This window comes from Aspergillus fijiensis, assembly GCF_003184825.1.
Source record: "Aspergillus fijiensis CBS 313.89 unplaced genomic scaffold BO72scaffold_21, whole genome shotgun sequence".
Classification (NCBI taxonomy): domain Eukaryota; kingdom Fungi; phylum Ascomycota; class Eurotiomycetes; order Eurotiales; family Aspergillaceae; genus Aspergillus; species Aspergillus fijiensis.
Window position 1 is genome coordinate 353,777 of NW_024468997.1, and position 18,719 is coordinate 372,495.

Sequence of the window (18,719 nt, forward strand, 5' to 3'; positions counted from 1 at the left end):
CAGGTGATCGAGGAATTGAGTCTATCCACGTGACACAGATAAGATAAGAGCAGCACCCACAATGTGAAAGACAGAGAGGGATGAAGCTTGAAAGGGATTGGGGGAGGCAGGGCAGGGCAGAGAGAGAGATGTCTGCATACTGATATGACAGACTTTTGTAGATTTTCTTTTTTTTTTTTGCGAAGCAATAAACTGCAGAGCCGCTGAATGACAAGCCATCTCTCCAACCTTAAGATAGGGCCATGATATCACGTGATCTGGGAGGAGCCTGTATCTGCATGTCCAGTGACCAATATACATACTTGTGCAAGACCGGACAGCCATGCAGAAAGAATTCAGAGCAGGAGAGCGAGTGAGCTTACTAGAGCATGTAGCACGAAAGTGGTCAACATCTAACAAAGTACAGGATCAACCAAACCTAGCAACAAACGTTCACCGACGTCAAGGCAGCGATGAAAGAAGTTCGCTTACTGAATAGCCCAAGCAATATGATTATCCTGAATACACATTGGCATTCTTTGAAATAAATATGTGTACAACGGTACAGATCACAAACGCCTACAGCACCGCCAACCAATAAAGGCATTGTCTCAGGCATCCTTTTGAGGTTACCGACACTATCCAACAACGGCATTGTCTGATCTTTTGACCAAGCCACCTTTATGGTTGAAAGAAGTACTCTGGAACTATATATTACCAACTAAACGTTATATTGTGCGAGGCCACTCGCCCGGTCTCACACACTCGTTTGTATACCTCACTCTGTCGTTCGAGCGTGTTTTCGTCGCCTGCAGCTTTCATCCAATCGCATAGACACCTTTCGCGTCAACAGTTGAAATGGCGAACGAGATCGATACCCACATGACAACTCAAACCAACAGCTCTATGCCTTGCACAAGCAGAAAGCGAGGACTCACCTGCGATGAGGAGCCTGGTCGGGCGTCCAAAAGACCCAGGACTGGCTCCAACAAACCGCCGCCTATAAGACTCAACGACTCCGCTCGCCATGCTGCGGCGCCTTTGAGTGCACCACTACTTTGCACTCGACCGTCCTTCGACCTCTCAGAGTACGGCATTGCAGCTCTGCCTCAGCTGCCCTACAAAGACGAGGAGGCTGCACCGGACTCAGTCCATGTTCAATGGACCTTACGAGCCCCGGTCCAGTATCACCGGGTCCCAGCTCGGCGACACAGCCTCGGTGAACCCCGACACGTGAATGTTCTTGTTCGTGTCCATGTCCTAAGACTGCAGCCCATCGTGCTCTGCAGCGTGCAGCAAACCATCCCCAAAGCTGCGGTTCTGCACTCCGTAGCCGTGAACAACCCCACCACTTTCAATCGCCCTAACCATCCTCCCCAAGGCATCCCCGCGCCCGACCCCACCCTCCTCGAGGCCCTACGCACCCAAATCCCGAGGGAGATCCTCCCACTCGCCGCCCGGCTGTACGGACTCCTGTACCTTCGCGAATGCCCCGAGACGGACCCCACGACCTGCGAATGCCACCTGGCCCAGATGCAGGGCTGGTCGTCGTCTCCAACCACCGACATCCGCCAACACCTCCTCACCTCCGACCCCACGGCCCTAACCACCATCACCAACTTCCACACCAAAATCATGCACTTCGTCGAAGACTACATGACCCAGACCTGGTCCACCTTCGCCCAACGCTTCCCCTCCCTAACCCTCCCCCCGCCCCCCTCCCGCCCGGAATACCTCCGCGTCCTCCGCACCTTCTATCTCCACGAAATCTGCACCCGGGAGATGGCCCTCACGCGCCGACGGATCCCGACCCGCGGTGCCGCGCGGGGGTTCGTGAAGGAGAGATACAACGTCTGCCTGGACGCCTCCTGGCGCCACCAGATCACCCAGCTGGCCGCCTGGGAAGCGGAGCAGCTGTTCTGCGTGGCCGCGTATCTCCGGGGCGTGTTCGACGCGCTCCTCGACCGCGGGCTGGACCGCGCGCGGCTGCATCGCCTCGAGGACGGGATGCGCCCGCTTCCCCCCGACGATGGCCAGTTCCAGGGCATGGCCTTGCTGTACCGCGCGTGCGCGGAACGGGATCCCGTGTGCAGGGCCAGAATGCTGGAGGCGGCGGATCGCGGGTGTCTTTGGGTGGTTACGAGTCAGAATCTGGGGAATTTCCTGCGGACGGTCGGCGGGCATCGGACTGCGGTGCTGTGGACGGGGGGTCGGTTTCGCGATGATGGCTGCGGGGCGCAGGCGGCGTGGCGATGGGCGCTGGGGCAGGCGGAGTGGACTGTCTTGGTGGGGCGGAGGCGCACCGCTGAGGCCAGGAGGTGGGGGTATGTGTTTCTGGATCGGGAGCGGTTGGTGAGCCATGGGGTCTTGACGGGACCGTTTGTGCGGAGTGGCGGGGTGCGTGATGAGTGAGGTGGCGGCGGTGGTGTTTTTTTGATGCTGCGAGGGCAGTTTAAATATATAGTATCTATACATCTGCTGAAGAGTTGTTGTTCTTCCTTCATCATCTGTGTGCATCGCTCATGTGATATGTCGTAACCGTAGCCGTAATCTACCAGGCAGTAGTCTAGTCTATACACGATCTAAACCCCAGACCCTAACACCCCTATACCTCCACAAATGCAACAGAATCTACAACACCGTCCCCCGAACCTGCCTGACCCCCCTCAACCGAATATCCCTCCACATCGTCACCCCCAAAACCGCCGCCGGCAACACCGCCAGCCCAACAATCAACATCCGCTTCTGCGCCACCCCGTACGCTCTAACCGTCGCCTCGCGCTCCTCCGTCCCCGGCGCAAACTCCAACACCCGCGCAATGGACCCGTACAACTCGGCCGCTAGATACTTCTTCTCGGGTGGGAGGTACTCCTCGATGTACACGGGGACGGTACTCGTCCAGATCGCGCCGGAGATGGCCGCGCCCACCGCGGACCCGATCTTCGACCCCAGCCCGACCAGCGCGAAGGACACGGCGATCGTCTCGTGGTTGCCCGTCGCCAGCCCCGCGATCTCCTGGCAGATGACCAGCGTGCCGCCCGCCACGGCCTTGAGGATCTCGCAGGCGATCACGGCCGTGATGTGGCTCGTGGGCGAGCGGAAGGGGATCATCAGGGCGGTGCCGAGGATGAAGAGGGGGAGGGCGGCTAGGGCGGGCGTTTTGAAGCGGTTGATCTTGCGGATTAGGCTGGTTTGGTTAGTACACATGTCATAGGGGGGGACTGAAATGCGAGGGGCACGTACATCCCCACCGGAATCGAGATGATGCAGCTGCCAATGCTGTAGATATTGTAGATGTACCCTGTGTCGCGGATGCTGGTGTTGAAGACGACCTGCAGGTACGAGGAGAAGTAGAGGTCCCAGCAGCTGTACGGGTTGTTAGTGGGTTGAAATGGTGTAGGGGAAACTGGGACCGGAAGGGCAAGGCGTACTAGAAGCTCATGAACATCGCGCAGGCCAAAAGGAACGCGCCGAGGAGCGTCGGGTCCCGCAGCCGGCTGTACGGGACGAAGCACACCGGGGCCCCCGATCGCTCCCAGAACAGAAACCCGATCACGCTGAGGGCACCCAGCACGATCATCGCGATGATGTCCGGCGCCATCCACCGGTCGAGCAGCGAGGTGCTCCACATGTTGGTCCCCGAGGTGGCCAGGGTCAACGGCAGCAAGATCAGGACAAAGCCGGCGGTGATGAGGAGCATTCCGATCGCTGCGTTCGTTAGTACGGTGCTGTGGATCGTCCCGAACAGGCATCACATACGGTCAAACTCCACGGCATAATGAATGATCGTCTCCATCCGTGTCCGGTCTTTCGGCTTCGGCTTGATGACACCCGCCGATCGGGCCTTCTTGCGCGTACTCCAGAGGAGGAGGAGGAGAGGGGCGGTCACGAGGGGGGTGAGGACGGCGAAGATGCCGAATCCGGTGTACAGGGCGTCGCGTTCGTAGAGGAACTGCGCGGCTGCTGGCCCGATGAAGGTGGTGATCACGTAGGGAAACGAGGCGATGCCGTAGACGAAGGCCCGGTTGACGAGCTCGGTGGTGTCGGACATGAAGACGTGCAGGACGTAGTCCATGCCGTTGTAGCCGACCCAGTAGATGATCTGGACTTGAGTTAGGGTGGGCTGGTCTTTTACGGAGGGGTTCAGCGGGGAAGAGCCTACCTGTGCGGCGACATAGGTTTCGACATTACGACAGGCAGCCATCAGAACCAGGCCTAGTCGTAGTCAGTATGCAGCCTGTTTCTTGTGATCGAGCAACTTACCCAGGGTGCACAATGCGACCATAGCAGCAAAGCCCTCGGGACGGCCCAGAATGTCGATCAATTTGGCGATCGGCAGTTTCGACACCCCGCCAATGATGCTCGTCAAGACATTGGTCATGGCGATGAGCGAATGGTCGGTGAACTCGGAATAGACATAGGGACTCAGACTGCTGGTCGTCTGCTGCTGCAGGGAGTTGACGAAGAAGATGATGAAGACCCTGCGGAGTTAGAGAAGACTCGACGAGGCTGCGGGGGGACTTAACTTACAGTGCGTAACCCGTATATAGGGTCCGGGTGGACCAGACCGAAGCCAGGGCCTCGATCTCCGCAACCCCATGAGAGGTGTGCTCCGGGGAGGACAGATCCGGGCCATCGGGGATAGGCTCGTAGCCATCATCTCGTGGCGCGGGGACGTCAGCAGGATGCGTGTGGCGGATTTGTTCCAGAATCTGCCGGGCTTCGTAGTACTTGCTCCGCAAGAACCCGAGCATGGTGGGAGGCTGTTTGCTGCTGTCTGTTTTGAAGCGCGCAGACGGTTCCACGGAACCAGAGATTTTACCGTGAAGGTTGCAGAAGACGCGAGAAAGGGAAGTTGCAGCGGCCAGCGCTTGATGTGACTACATGAGAACAGCAGAAATTGATAGCACTGCGCAAGAGGGGGGCGTCATGAGATATAGGTAGGGTAGGCTTGGAGTGAATGCTGACCGCTTGTATTGCGGAAGAGAAAGCAGAGACTGCTTGGAGCCTGCAATGTGCGGGTGAGGCAACCAATCATACGCGTGACTCAGTCTCTCCGAGGTGGATCCTGGCATTAGTCGCGTGCAATTGGGCGGTCACTGGCGGGAGAACCGAAAAACCAAAGGCAAGATTATCAGATGAGAATATCAGATGAGAATCCCATCTGATAAGATCCTGTCGTGCTACTCGGATCCCTCGGCATGGTTTATAAGTCCACAGTTACCCCGCTCGACTACGGATTTCTTTCCATTGTTTGTCTTTGTCTATCGTGGCACTAATCCTCTTCAATAGTCTCTTGTCATCGAAGCCTCATCATCTGTTGTCTCCGACCGTAGGAGGATCAGGTAGCACCCACCTGGCTGTCAAACCCGCTCGATAATCTGCACCATGCACAGTACAGTGACATGAACACTGTCAGCTCTTATTTCCAATGCAAACAGTATACAAAACTAATATACATTCACACATCCTCACACAGTTAATCCTCCACGCCACTATCATCCCCACGATTGCACTCAGCAACTCTCCCCCCCACAGCACTTCGCATCCTGCAAAACCTCCAACCGACAGAAACATGAAGCCCGGATCGGAATATCCGCTCCAGCCAGCGCAACATTTCTCGCCGGCTCGATCGCCTTCGCCTCCTCCGCCTTGCCTAACCTGACCAAGCACTCATGATACCCATGCAACGCCCAGACATTGTTGGGGTGCCGGCGCGGGCGGATCAGCGACTCATCGAGCCCCAGATCGGCGCGGTACGTGCGGGCCGCCTCCTCGACCTCGCCCTGCTCCAGCTTCAGCGCGGCGTACGCGTGCCGCACGGGCTGCATCCACGCCCACGGCTCGCTGTAGGGCAGCCGGTCTTCGAGCTCGATCGCCTCCTGCAGCGCCGCGAAGGCCACCCCATAGTGGCCGGCGCGGTACTCGATCTCCCCTGTCAGCATGGGGATGCCGACGGCCAGCATGTCGAGGGCTTGGCTGTTGTACGCCCGGCGGGTCGGGGGTACCCTTTCGCGGGCGGCGAGGAAGAGGGCCTGTTCGCTCCGGGCGGAGGGGATATCGTTGGTGGCGGCGTGGGCGAGCGCGCGGGCATAGTGTGTGGTGGCGGCGGTGATGGCGTACAGGGCTTGGTCTTCGGGGAGTGGTATCTGCTTGAGTTCCTCCCACATGCCGAACCGGACCATGACGTGCAGCCGGATGGCGACAAAGTGCTCGATCCAGTCGGCCATTGGTGGGGATTGCGTGCGAAGTAGAGTCTCCGGGATGCTGGCTTCCATCCGGGTGACGGCGTCCAGCGCGGTGCGCTTCTGGCCCGCGAACATGGCGGCGTAGACCAGGGAGTGGTAGTCGTGCAGTCGGTAGAAGGTGTAGAAGTTGTTGTGGCCGGCTTTGGCGGCGTAGCGGTCGTCCGCCAGGGTGGACCGGTAGTTGGACCGGATTGAGGCGCGCCAGTCTCCGATCAAAATGTCCAGGTGCGTGGGCATGTGATGCATGTGTCCGGCGTCGGGAACGAGGTCGCGCAGGTGGTCCGCAGCGTAGATGCCTTTCTCGGGGGTCGGAGACATCTCGATGAAGTGGATGTACAGGTGCAACAGGCCGGGGTGGCGGTAAGCCCCTGTTTGCGTGAGGGCGGTTTCGAGCACGGCCTGAACTTCCGTAGTTCGGGCTTTGGGGTTGGCCTTGCCGGTGAAGAGGTCCCAAAGGGCCCAGGGGGTGACATTCATGAGGGCGTCGGCGTAGAGGGTGGCGATGTCCAGGTCGCAGCCGAATTGCTCGTACACTGGCTTCATTGCGTCGGCGTAGGCGCAGTTGACGGTGCCGTAGTCTTCCGGGCTCAAGGGAGTGTCGCGAGGGAACCGCTCGACGATAGCCCTGCAAAGGCCTTGCTCGAGGGGGGTGGCGTTGCTGGATAGCTCCAGGGCCTTTTGGGATGCTTCGTGGCCGCGCTGGACGCAGGTGTGCAGGTCTTTGCGGTCAAAGCGTTCCCATGCTTTGTTGTAGTTGGGTCCGACAGCATAGGCGAGACCCCAGTAGCCCATGGCAAAAGACGGATCATGCTGGATGGCTTGTTCAAAGCAGTGGACAGCTTCACCGTGGTGGAAGGAGTAGACCCACACGAGGCCGCGGTTGAACCAGACGCGCGCATCTTCGCTGCTGGTGGTGACAGCGCGTGAATGAGTGCCCAGGTCGAAATAGTCGGCGCTGGCGGGGATAGGTCCGCGCGTCATTTCGGATATTGGAGAGATTCAGAGACTGATAAGTTATTGGTTTGTTGTGAAGTCTGTAGAAGAGGACGACGCATTAAATAGCAGCAAACCAGCCAACCCCCACTCGGTTCTGGTAAGGCGCGATAAGGCGGGGCGATAGCACCCGCCAAAGACCGACCAGACACCGATCGCATGCAGGCGTCCGATTCACCTTGAGGCCTAGACATAATTCGAACTAGACTTCAGATATAGAACATCAGATAGCGTAATAAGTACTAGCCAAACACACGTGCAGTCTATCTTTAGTGAGTAGTCCTTCGCATCTTGTTGGAAGTGAAGGTTTTGAGAGGATCCTGACTCGGCGATTGATCGCAATGCCAAGACCTAAAAAAACCAAAGGCCGAGCCCCGCCCACCCACTCCGATTGGTCAATTCCTCTCCTTCCTCCGGATCGATGTGTTTTTTCTTATCGGGTCGCCGTTCAGATGGGTTCATCTCTGGATTTCCCGAGTGCTTCCCCGCGTTGGTTACCAGTTCAACTGGCACTTTGTTCACCTCAGCTGATTATACACTGATCTTCATCCCTCACTCTCCCTTCCAATTTACAACCTGTCACCTCACCCCTCTCCAATACACCACCACAGAAATGACCCCCCCAACAACCCGACAATGGCTCGCATCCCTCCTCGAACCCGGCCAAATCCTGTCCATGGCCATCAAAAGTACGCCTGGGCCTTCCCCTTCTTATTCAAACCTCACTAACCACCCCAGGCTACCTGCTCGTATGCCTGGAAGCCATCCTCGAAGGCCGCATCCTAGCCCCTCTCCTCGAGACCCAGCGTCTGCGCGACGAAGCCTTCGGCCGGTTCTGGGTAGCGTTCAGCGGTACCTTGCCCTCATTCCTTAATCTCGTCATGTATGCATACTGAGCCATCAACAGCACCACCCCAACCCACCCAACCCACCACACAACCAGAGCCAAACCCGCAACAACATTCGCAACCCTCAAACCAGGAACACCACGACGACACGCCAGCAGAAATCCAAGGCTCCGCCGACCTCATCCCGCCCCTGCTCGCCACCGCGCGCGGCATCACCCTCGACCTCGGCCCCGGCACCGGCACGCAGATGCCCCACCTGCGCTCGCCGGCCATCACCGCCCTCTACGGCGTCGAACCCTGCCATCACCTGCACGCGACCCTGCGCGCCCGCGCGGAGGCGGAGGGCGTCGGGGAGAAGTACACGGTTCTCGGGTGTAGTGCTGCGCCGGAGCAGTTGGGTCCCGTGTTGCGGGAGCGGGGTTTGGTGGATGGAAGTGGGGCGGGACGGGTCGATACCATCCTCTGCGTGCGGGTGCTGTGCTCCGTGCCGGACTTGGTGGGGACGGTGCGCGGGCTGTATTCGTTGCTCAAGCCGGGTGGGCGGGTCATTGTGGTCGAGCATGTGGTTAATTCGGGGTTTCGGGGGTTCGGGGGGAGGAAAGGTGAGGGGAAAGATGAGAGGGCAGGGTCCGTCGTGGCTAGGGTCGTGCAGGGAGTGTATGAGTTGTTGGGGTGGCGGTGGTTTGTTGGGGATTGTTGTTTGACCAGGGATACGGAGGGGGCGCTGAGGGGCGCGGCTGCGGAGGATGGCGGGTGGGGCAGGGTCGAGCTGCGGAGGTATTTTGAGGAGGGGGTTATGCCGTATATTGCTGGGGTGTTAGTCAAGAAGGGGGAGGGAGAGGGGGAGAACGAAGGGACGGTGGATGAGGGGTTGCGGAGGAGGTAAAGATGTTCAATGTCTAAGGTGCAGACTCATGCTGGTATACAGCTGTTAGGCTAGGTCAAGTGGGAAGAATGAGGGTTAGCCTCACTGCTGGTGACGTGGTCTAGAGGAAGCCTTAGCATTGTCGACCTCGACCAGAGGAAGTATTACTTATCTGTCCACAGACTGGAGTCACCTCACCTATATATCTACGTACCATGAAAGCTATCAACAGACATAATTGCATTTCATATACCGCCAGCTAATCCAAGCCCCCGAACAAGCCACAGCAAACTATATACATACCAACTCGAAACCTAGTTCCCACCACACCTACTCACTCGGCTCACTAAACACGGTACTAAACGCCGCCGGCGTCTCAAACACGGGCTTCCCCCCGCTCACCCCCAACGGCTGCACCATCGTATACCGCGTATCATCGCACGCCCCGGCACTGCTATTCGACGCGTGGTACGCAATCCACGTCTCTGTAGCATCGGGGCTCTGAAAGAAACTGTTGTGGCCGGTACCGTAGTTGCCGTTGGCCGAGGACAGCGCACAGCTATCGCCCTTGGTCCAGGCGCTGCGGGAGGTGGGGTCGGTCGTGCCGTCCCAGGTCAACAGGGCGACGCAGTAGTACGGGGTCCAGCAGTACGAGGCTGAGTAGGCCAGGTAGGTGGTTCCGGAGATGTAGAGGGCGGCGGGCCCCTCGTTAACGGGGGTGCCGTGGATCTCGAAGCTCTCGGTCGGCTCGGAGATGACGCTGATGCTGCCGGTGAGGCTTACATAGTCGTCGCCCAGTTTCTGGATGCAGAGGGATTGGTAGGTCACGCCGTGGAAGCAGGAGAAGACGAGGTAGTTGCCGTAGGCGTTGGTGCGGAGGACGGTCGCGTCGATGGACCATTCGGTCGTCAGCTGGCCGGTGTAGGTGTACTCGTCCCAGGGGGTGGAACCACCTGCGCTTACTGTTAGTGGGGGGTTTTAGGGGAGGAGCGGTGGGCTGCCTACCGGTGAGGACGTGGAGACGCTGGCCGTCCAGGTCGGTCGTCTCCCCTGCGGTGTAGTAGATGTACCACTTGCCACCCAGGTAGTGGACCTCCGGAGCCCAGACGTTGCAGCAGCGGCCGGCAGTGGAGGTGGAGTAGACGACCTTCTTTTCGGCGGACTTGAGGCCGTCGATGGTGGTGGCCCGGCTGATCTCGAGGTCCGTCCAGGTGGTGGTCATTAGATAGTAGTATCCACCGGTGTACACCAAGAAGGGGTCGGAGCCCCCGGGGTTACGGATCGGGTTTGTATAGGCCCCAGCTGTAGGCAGGAGGGCCCACAACCCGAGCAGGGCCGTCAACAGGCGGGTGATTATCGATTGAAGCTGCATGATGGTCGGTTGGAGTCTGCAGCTACGACTTTTTTGTTCACGACTATTGCAGCTGTTTAAATAGACAGCATCGTGGTCGCCAAGATTCACCCCATGGGGATTCAGTTGCCATGATGTCCATCGTCGATGTCTCCCACCGGAGAGATGCCCTTCGTAGTATAATGTTGATCGGATGCTGAATGCGGGGGGGTTTATTCACGGCAGTGCCGAGGCTTGGCAAAGGGTAATTCCACCACTCCCGCTGCCATGCCGAGCCTGCTTGTAGGCAGTCCAAGATAGTCGGCTAATTCTGAGGAGTCAACTAACCACATTGAAGTAGGCGCGGGGATATTCACATATGCATCATCAGCCGCTAGTCTTCAGTGTCGTATATGCTATGACGTTCTGCATCAGAGCGTCAAGCATCACTGCCTTGGATGGGGAGCATCATACGAGTAGAATGCACCCTGACCCAGATGATATCCATCACGACATGTCATTTCAGGCAGGAATTGTTCAACCACTCTCTGGTTAGGCTCAAATCAAATGTTGGGTTAAGTATGCAAGTAGCGTTATTCGAGTTTTAGATGCACAAAACAGTCAATGGCAGTCCGTATCTGGTGTAGATGATCTAGTCGTGGGAGAGTGTCGATATATTTCCACCCGCAGTCCCGCACATTCACAAAGAGAAGGCATCTGAAAGTCATTTTTCCCAACTATTGCCAAGTATCTACTGAGGCCGACTCTGTAGTACAGTCAAACACCACTGGATCCAATCTACATGTTGTGTTAACTCGTCAATAGGAAGCAAAGGACTATGTGTAGCACAGTTGCACAAAACAATGTCTCAGCCTAGAGCCTGGAGCCTCGAAGAAATTCCCTAAAAGAGTGCCGGACTCAGGGTCGGGAAGTGCAAAGCCGACCGGAGCCGGATCGGACCCTTTCAGGACGTCTCAGATACGCTAGGCCCGATCCAGCACGCATCGTCCGGTTCCATGGAAACAGTGAGCCACGCCGATCCTTACGCTTTTAATGACAGCGGCTGCAAAAATGACAAACAACTCCACTGCCCACTCACTAACCGATTCCGTGCTAGTTAGTCGACTGGCAAATAGCGCCACTCTATTGAGCACTACCGCCACGCACAAGTGCTTTATGCAATATTCATTCGTACAGAGCAGGAAAGAAGGCTTTAGTAAAGGGTTAAGACTATCTCATTAATCAACCTATCGACATGTCCTGAACTCATTAACAAACATCAAGTCTATCTGGTATTACGCAAATTCTATCCGCGCTGCGAAAGAGTGACCTGCGCCCGCACTCCGCGGGGAGAAAAATGCTGGCGACCGAAAACATCATCGAACAATCTATCCGATCTTCTGGAGATGGCTCACTGAAATGCAGCAAAGCAGGTGCTGTTGGCCTGGCTCTCCTGCCAGCCAATGCACTTCCAGCAGCTCAACAAGCCCGAGGGATCGTACTTGTGCTTGATGGCCAGCAGCTTGTCGTAGTTCTCCGTGCCCCACCAGGCCTCGCGCCAGTCCTCGGTGAACGGGTTGGCCTCGTTGCTGTAGGCGCCGCTGCCGGGCGTGATGCGCTCCAGCGTGGCCGTCATGTTCTGCAGGGTGGCGATCTTGGCCTCGCGCGTCGCGAGCGTGCTGTTCCACGCCCACGCGCTGCCGGAGCCCAGCTCCCACATGGCCTGGCGCCAGGCCGGCGTCGCGCTCGTCGACCCCTCCGTGTAGTTGTACAGCACCGGGCCCACGACGGGGATGTAGGGGGTCTGCCCGTTCTGCTGGATCAGCTTGAAGAAGTCCATCAGGTTCTCGCGGCCCTCGGCCGTCTCGAACACCGCGCGCGGCACGAGACGGCTGCCCGCGAAGTGCGTCACGCCCACGCTGACGGCCTCCGAGGTCACGTACTTGGTGTAGAAGTCGTACCACGAGGCGAAGTGCTCGACCACGGCCGAACCGCCCTGGGCCTTGGCGTAGGCGATCACCGAGGCGAGCGACCGCTGGGCCTGCGCCACGGTCATCAAGGGAGAGACGTTGATCAGGGTGCTGCCGGTGATGTGGCCGCCCCAGCCCTCCTCGGCCCAGCGCAGGGTGTTGTTGACGATGATGTCCATCCAGGGGAGCACGTTGGTCGAGTTGCTGGTGAACTTGACGACGGCCGCCGTGAACCCGAAGCGCGGCTCCACGCGGTGGGTGCTCTCGAGCACCACACCAAAGGTACCACCACCGCCGCCACGGAGGGCCCAGAAGAGGTCCTGGTTCTGGCACTCGTTGGCAATGCGCAGGTTGCCGTCGGGGGTCACGACCCTGTACTGCACGACGCGGTCGACACCCAGACCGTAGACGGGGGAGAGCACGGAGTGGCCGCCCATCTGCACCCAGCCGCCAGACAGACCGACCGTGGGGGAGTACCCACCCAGAATGGTGACGTTGTGGTCATGGGCGAAGGCGTAGGCTTCGTCGAAGTTGACACCGGCACCGGCCGTGATGGCGTTGTAGGTAGTGTTGGCGGGGCAGCCCTTGGGAACGAAGGTCGCCTGATAGCTCATGTCCTGCAGGTTACGGGTCCACAGCTGCAGAGTGCCCTTGCCACTGCTCCGGCCCAGGTAGTCGTGGCCGCTGTTCTTGATGGCGACGCGCACGCCGGAGCAGCGCGAGTACTCGAGGGCGGCGCTCACGTCGGTGGCATCGTGGACCTCGAGGTAGTAGGAGGGCATGTTGCCCTGGCGGCAGTCGGTGCCATTGAAGGCCAGCGGGTCGGTGGGGTCGCTGCTGTCCAGCACGCACTGATCCTGGGGGTTGGACGAGCACATCTCATCCTGGTAGTTCATGTACCCATTGGGGGTGTTGGTGCGGAGGTAGGGGTCGCTGTAGTTGGCCTGGATAGTGGCGCAGGCGGCATCGTTGGGGGTGACGGGGTGGCCATTGTAGCTGGAGAAGCAGGGCAGGGAGAAGGGCGTGAGAGGCTGGACACGACCGCCGACAGTCGTGTTCAGCGCACTCAGGCTGCAATTGCTGCAGCTCGCAGAGGCCAGCCCCAAAAATTGGACGGCCAATGCGGCATACGACATCTTGTACCCCGAAGACGCCATCTTTTTTTGTTGACTGCCACGCGAGAATGAGACAATCGAATCGAGAATGAAGATGGGGAATGGCTTGGGTTGAGGGAGAAAAAAATTGGGCAATCTCCCCGACGATCCCGCGTCAATTTATTTCTCAGAAAGGGACCAAACTGCACGGCAATGCAAGGCAGGAAAAAAAATGAAAGTCGGGTAACGGCACGTTCCGCACGAGGTCTGGCTGGTCAGTGTTTCCCCCGATCGCGTAGGATGGCGCAGGCTATTGAATTGCACGACTCAGGAAGTGGAGGAATACTGGGGACTGGTATGGATGAGGATTGTTGCAATAGAATCCGACATCCGACTGGGTTCGAGGCTGCTGAGGGAGCCAGAGGCCGTGAGCAGAGAGAAACAGGGAGGCACCAGGAGATGCTAGACTGGACCCACCACCTCAGGACGATGACCCACAGTGAAGTCCACCGACTTCTAGTCTTGCCTGTCTTCTCCAGCGGGTTTGTTTAAGGTTTCGAACGATGATTCGTGGCGTGGGCTTCGTTGGGCGCCACCACGCTTAACTGTCTTTAGGGCTCGGCCGTCCTCCGAAAAGGCCAGTCTCCGCAATCGACTGATATAGCCACTATACTAGACTGCCTCTATAGCCTCGGACTTGCATGCCTTTGCAGTCAAGTGGAAATCCTGCCAGCCAACCGGTGTCTCAGATAGATCATCCCATGCACACAGCTTCCCACTTGTCGCCCTGGTGCGATGGTTCCTGCATGGAAAGCTCGCTTTCTTCTCCCCCTGAAAGGCACCGCATCCCTGTCTAGCCACGACTGCCACGACTGCCACGCGATCATTCCACCCCTTCTAGACTGCGATGCTGCATGACGATCTTAAGCATCCCCAGACTCTATAAGAATCACGTTCCTGGGGATGGAAGAATCGTGCGGATCAGCACTGTAAAACTAAACGAGACTGGGGAAACCCAGAGCTCCAGGGCAGCACGGCTTGATCAACCACCTCAAAACACGGTTCAGGTCTCGTAGAAGACAGAAAATACTAACCTCCGCCCTGGAGGAACTCCCACGAGCTTAATGCAGCGACAGCCATGGAAAGGAATTCAATAGTTGAAGATTAGAGAGCCCATTCGGACCCTCCCTTGCGAGCGGTGCGTGGCCCAAAGGAAATCCATGACAAATCAGCAGGCATTTTCCACTCTCCTTCCCCCCCTCCCTCTCGTCCTCCGGTCGGAGATTCGCCTTTTTGTGCCAGAAACCAAACAGTCAAAGACCCAAACCTGTCTGTTAAGGTTTGGTGGCGACGCCAGCACAATTCTAATAATCTAAGAATATTAATTAAGGCCACCGAGCGATCCTCAAAGGGGAACAGCCCGATTCACTTTAAACTTCCCCTTCGCCAAAAATCTCCCACGAATTTCCTTACATGGAACTGCGCTGTGCCCTGGTGTCGTCCATCATCTCGAAGGGCTGACTCGCATAGTTCGGCAACGCAGAATGACTTGGGAAGAGAACAGATACTGGAAAAATGCGTTGACCATCGTCCCCATCGTGGGAGCTGCCTTCGCGACTATCACCTATGCCCTGCGCCTGTACTCGCGGCGGTATACCACCGCTGGGTTGAAGTTGGAGGACTGGCTGATGGGCGTCGGATTGATTCTGTCTTACTGCGCAACTGCCTTCGTGGTGGATAGTGAGTTTTTCCTGTGTGTTCTGAGGGAGTCTTGGAATGAAATGCTGATACGGTGGATTTTGCAGCTGCCTTCAATGGGGTTGGAATCCCTGTTGCGTCCCTCCCTCCCAAGGAGCGTCATCGGATTCAATTTGTATGTTCATGAGCCAGCATGCCACAATCCTTGTTGACTCCTTTTCTAACCGACGCACCCACAGGGATCATGGATGATTCAGAAATTCTGGGCGCCGTCCGCCGCGTTCATCAAGATCAGCATCGTCGTGTTTCTGCGACGCTTGCTCGGCACTCTGCGCACCTACACCATCGTCTCCAACGGGTTGATTATCTTCATCGCCTGCTGGGCCGTGACGGCCTTGCTGGTGAATATCTTCCAGTGCATCCCGGTCCAGTACTACTACGACAAAACGTTGAACGGTCACTGCATGGCGGGGCAGCGGGCGTTCTTCCAGGCCATGGGCTCGATCGCCCTCGTCGAGGATGTGATCATCCTGTTCCTTCCTGCGCCGGTGGTCTGGGGCCTTCAAATCACTACGCGGCAGAAGATCGCCTTGACCATGGTCTTTTCCTTGGGCGGATTGTGAGTTTACTTTCACTGGGCGAGGGATGGAACCTCCAACTAATCGTGCTTAGGGTCTGTATCTTCAGCTTGATGCGACTGATTGAATTCCGCAAATTCATCACCACCGATCTTGCCTGTAAGCCAACCCCCAACCCTATATGCCTGGCTTTATTTTCCAAAGAAAAGCTCTAATTCCGCACAGCATCGAGTGCCAAAGAATCCCTCTGGACCTGCCTGGAACTCGACATCGCGATCATCTGCGGCTGCCTGCCGCTGCTGAAGCCCCTGGTGCAGGGCTTCCTGGGCAAGGTCAAGTCCGGGGTGTCGAAGGGCCGGTCGCACCCTTCCTCCGGCACGAAGCTGTACGGCTACCCGACGAGCAACACCCACCACGACGGGTTCCTGCAGATCAACGAGCTGCACGGGTCGCAACTCTCCAAGGGGGCGAACGTGGCCGCCAGCGCCAGTCGCAATAGCTCGGACGTGGAATTGCAGGGCATTGCGGTGCACACCGTCATCGAGCAGGACGTGGATGACCATCCGCAGTTGTCCTCGTCGGAGACGGTGTCGAACCACGGGTGGCCGCGATGAGCGCCGCCCACCCTCACTCTCCATGACGCGCGCGCGATCATGCGAAACAGCAATTTCCTGTGCTGGTATCTGGGGTCTGGACCGTATCAGATGATGTGCCTGTGCTTAGCCCGTCATTTCCGCCCAGGACCACCACCAGTTGGTGGACACTGCTCACCCCCCCGAGAGTGTCCACATCCACTCCTTCACTTTATGAACACCACCCTTCCCTAGCATCCCACTTTAATGTCAATGATACCCCTTTAGAATCTTACTTCTCTTCTACCGTTCCGTGTCTGGTGATCCTTCAATCCTTCGTAAAATTAATCTGGCAGAATCCTATACAATCCAAATCTGCACTATGCGACAAGGATCCGAGAGTAGAAAAGCTAATCACAAAAAAACCCAAGCCGCCGCTAATCTCACCACAAAAGACTTTTTACTAAGTACATATTTTTTTTTTGCGAAGGTGCTCATGATGTCACAGCACAGCGATCCCGGCATCCCCCGGGAGCAGAACAAAGAGGAGGGTTCTCCAGCCTCTCGTAGGGTGCCGTTCCACGGTTCATAAGTCCGTGGTCAGACCAGAGTCTATTGTGGCAGGCAGCCATGGATCGGGGGATTGTCCGGGGAAGAGTTCTCTCCCGGTGGGGCGGTGGTTTCATGCCGCAACAGGTTGGGACATTTCGTGTCGGGTCTCTTACATGCTGAGCCGTGGGATGGGCTGTTTGAGGGAGTGTTGATCGGAGGTCTTTGGATAACTGAAGCTGTTGCCCTGCAGTCTGATTATGTAGACATTCTTCAAGGTGAAATAATGGACATAGTGAACTGATTTTGTCGCATTAGACCAGCGACCGGAGCAGCTCAATTGGGAGAAGATCGGCATGCCGAGGAGTTGGATTCTTGGTTCCGATTTATGCCCGAGCCGACGGGATCCACCCGCACTCAAAGAGAAATAAGGATCTCCAACACCTGGAACCTGACTGTGTTGTACGAGGGAGGCCTCAGGCTGCTTGGGTGATGTGCCTTCTGGAAGGAGCACATAGTCTAATATACACCCTGACGCAGACTAGTATCCTGACGAAGAAGCAAATCAGGAATTCACTTTTCTTTACTACTATACTGTAGTCGACTCAACAGAAGCAAGGCTATACCAATCCGCCAACTGGCAGCAATTAACGTGGTTGGCTCAGTACTCCGGGGAAGACACTAGATTGTGATATGTAAGTTAGCATATATCTATGGTCAATAGTTGACATCACACACTTTGGTATCCTAGCCATTGTCACGGGCTGTCAGGTGTAGGTCTACAACTTCTAGCTTCCGTGGTGGTTGTGTCAGATTGAGAGATAGCTCCATGCTTGTAAATTCACTCGCGTCCCTTGCAAAAAAAGTGATGGTCCGGGAATTCCAATGCTCGGACTCGTGCAAGACTCACGTACTCGCTTATGTTTCACCCGGTCTTCCCAATTGCAGTTCATTCACCCTCGCAGTTACCAGATCGGTCAGTAGGTCATACCCGTATCGTTCCGCGACCTCGTTCGCGACACGCTGGAGCTCTCGAATTGAACCCTCATCGTCTGTGCACCCAAAGGGGTACTGACCCATCAGCAATTCGACCATATAGTCATGGCCTGCCTCACAGGCTGTGTCAACGGCTCGGAGTATATGGTCCTTCTTGGTTTCGGCGGATTCTGCATCTTTCTCCAGGAGCAACCGCACGATTTCCACTTGGCCATGATCTGCCGCATGTCGGAGCGGAGGATACTCGCAGCAGCTATACTCATCCGAGTACGGGTCCGCCCCCTTTTCAAGGAGCAGCCTGACAAATGCCATGTTGTACTGGCTGATGGCTTCCATCAGCGGCGATAACTCCTGGCCTTCCTCGATCATCGCACCCCTCTCCAGCAACAGCAACACCGACGATTCATCGCCTCTCTCGGCAGCATAGCTGATTGGCGTCCGTCCGTTCAGATCCGCGTCATTTGGATCGGCTCCTGCATCTAAGAGCAGGGTCACGACCGATTCGCCCGATGCACAGAGAAGCGCCGTCATGTCTTCCTCATTCTTCCTGTTGACGTTGACGCCCTTGGCCAACAGGACGCGAACAACCTCGGTGTGGTCTTTCTCGGCCGCCAGCATGAGCGGAGTCCAACCATCCTCATCCACGGGATCAGATTCAGCACCTGCGTCTAGTAGGGCTTCTACAACATTCACCAGACCATAGCTTGCAGCCCACGCGAGGGCAGCCATACCGCGTTCACCCTGTTGATTCACATCCGCTCCCTGCTCCACCAGCAACAGTGCATCCTCCTCGCGCTCGTTTCGGATGGCCCAGATCAAGATCTCGCCGTCTTGGGCGTCGTTCAGATCAAAATCAGGCGTGACGGTCTTGTACAATTCGCGCAAGTCGGCCAGCCTCGCAGCGGGTGAACGTGCAGCCAATCCATCATTGATCTCTTGGATCGACTTCCCGCGAAGGAGCTGAACAACACCATCATGGCCAGCCTCAAACGCCGCCTC

The 18,719-nt window shown here is 57.1% G+C and overlaps 7 protein-coding genes across 7 annotated transcripts; 3 read left to right on the top strand and 4 right to left on the bottom strand.

Annotated features, from left to right (window-relative positions):
* Positions 1-837: 837 nt before the first annotated feature.
* Positions 838-2,391, top strand: BO72DRAFT_495976 (uncharacterized protein; the record flags this gene model as incomplete). Its single annotated transcript, XM_040948591.1, has 1 exon — positions 838-2,391. The coding sequence occupies one exon, from the start codon at positions 838-840 to the stop codon at positions 2,389-2,391; it is 1,554 nt and encodes a 517-aa protein (XP_040801688.1).
* A 180-nt stretch (positions 2,392-2,571) lies between these two features.
* Positions 2,572-4,939, bottom strand: BO72DRAFT_447819 (putative transporter). Its single transcript, XM_040944642.1, has 7 exons — positions 4,510-4,939; positions 4,243-4,460; positions 4,142-4,194; positions 3,739-4,081; positions 3,411-3,687; positions 3,223-3,345; positions 2,572-3,166 (listed from the first exon to the last, which is right to left on the bottom strand). Exons 1-7 carry the CDS (start codon positions 4,731-4,733, stop codon positions 2,611-2,613), a joined length of 1,794 nt encoding a protein of 597 aa, XP_040801689.1. The 5' UTR covers positions 4,734-4,939; the 3' UTR covers positions 2,572-2,610.
* Positions 4,940-5,401: 462 nt separating this feature from the next.
* Positions 5,402-7,259, bottom strand: BO72DRAFT_447820 (TPR-like protein). Its single transcript, XM_040944643.1, has one exon. The coding sequence runs from the start codon at positions 7,206-7,208 to the stop codon at positions 5,496-5,498; it is 1,713 nt and encodes a 570-aa protein (XP_040801690.1). The 5' UTR covers positions 7,209-7,259; the 3' UTR covers positions 5,402-5,495.
* A 448-nt stretch (positions 7,260-7,707) lies between these two features.
* Positions 7,708-8,839, top strand: BO72DRAFT_403575 (class I SAM-dependent methyltransferase; the record flags this gene model as incomplete). The annotated part of the gene is made up of 3 exons (XM_040942236.1): positions 7,708-7,909; positions 7,959-8,072; positions 8,128-8,839. Coding segments are annotated over exons 1-3 (900 nt in total), but the record flags the coding sequence as incomplete, so codon positions are not given.
* A 424-nt stretch (positions 8,840-9,263) lies between these two features.
* BO72DRAFT_495979 (glycoside hydrolase family 43 protein) lies at positions 9,264-10,305 on the bottom strand (the record flags this gene model as incomplete). Its single annotated transcript, XM_040948592.1, has 2 exons — positions 9,264-9,886; positions 9,939-10,305. The coding sequence occupies 2 exons, from the start codon at positions 10,303-10,305 to the stop codon at positions 9,264-9,266; spliced, it is 990 nt and encodes a 329-aa protein (XP_040801692.1).
* Positions 10,306-11,508: 1,203 nt separating this feature from the next.
* Positions 11,509-13,730, bottom strand: BO72DRAFT_447821 (putative isoamyl alcohol oxidase). Its single transcript, XM_040944644.1, has one exon. It carries the CDS (start codon positions 13,367-13,369, stop codon positions 11,675-11,677), a length of 1,695 nt encoding a protein of 564 aa, XP_040801693.1. The 5' UTR covers positions 13,370-13,730; the 3' UTR covers positions 11,509-11,674.
* Positions 13,731-14,785: 1,055 nt separating this feature from the next.
* BO72DRAFT_477264 (uncharacterized protein) lies at positions 14,786-16,447 on the top strand. The gene is made up of 5 exons (XM_040947429.1): positions 14,786-15,067; positions 15,133-15,200; positions 15,265-15,644; positions 15,698-15,762; positions 15,829-16,447. Exons 1-5 carry the CDS (start codon positions 14,872-14,874, stop codon positions 16,215-16,217), a joined length of 1,098 nt encoding a protein of 365 aa, XP_040801694.1. The 5' UTR covers positions 14,786-14,871; the 3' UTR covers positions 16,218-16,447.
* The last annotated feature ends 2,272 nt before the right edge of the window (positions 16,448-18,719 follow it).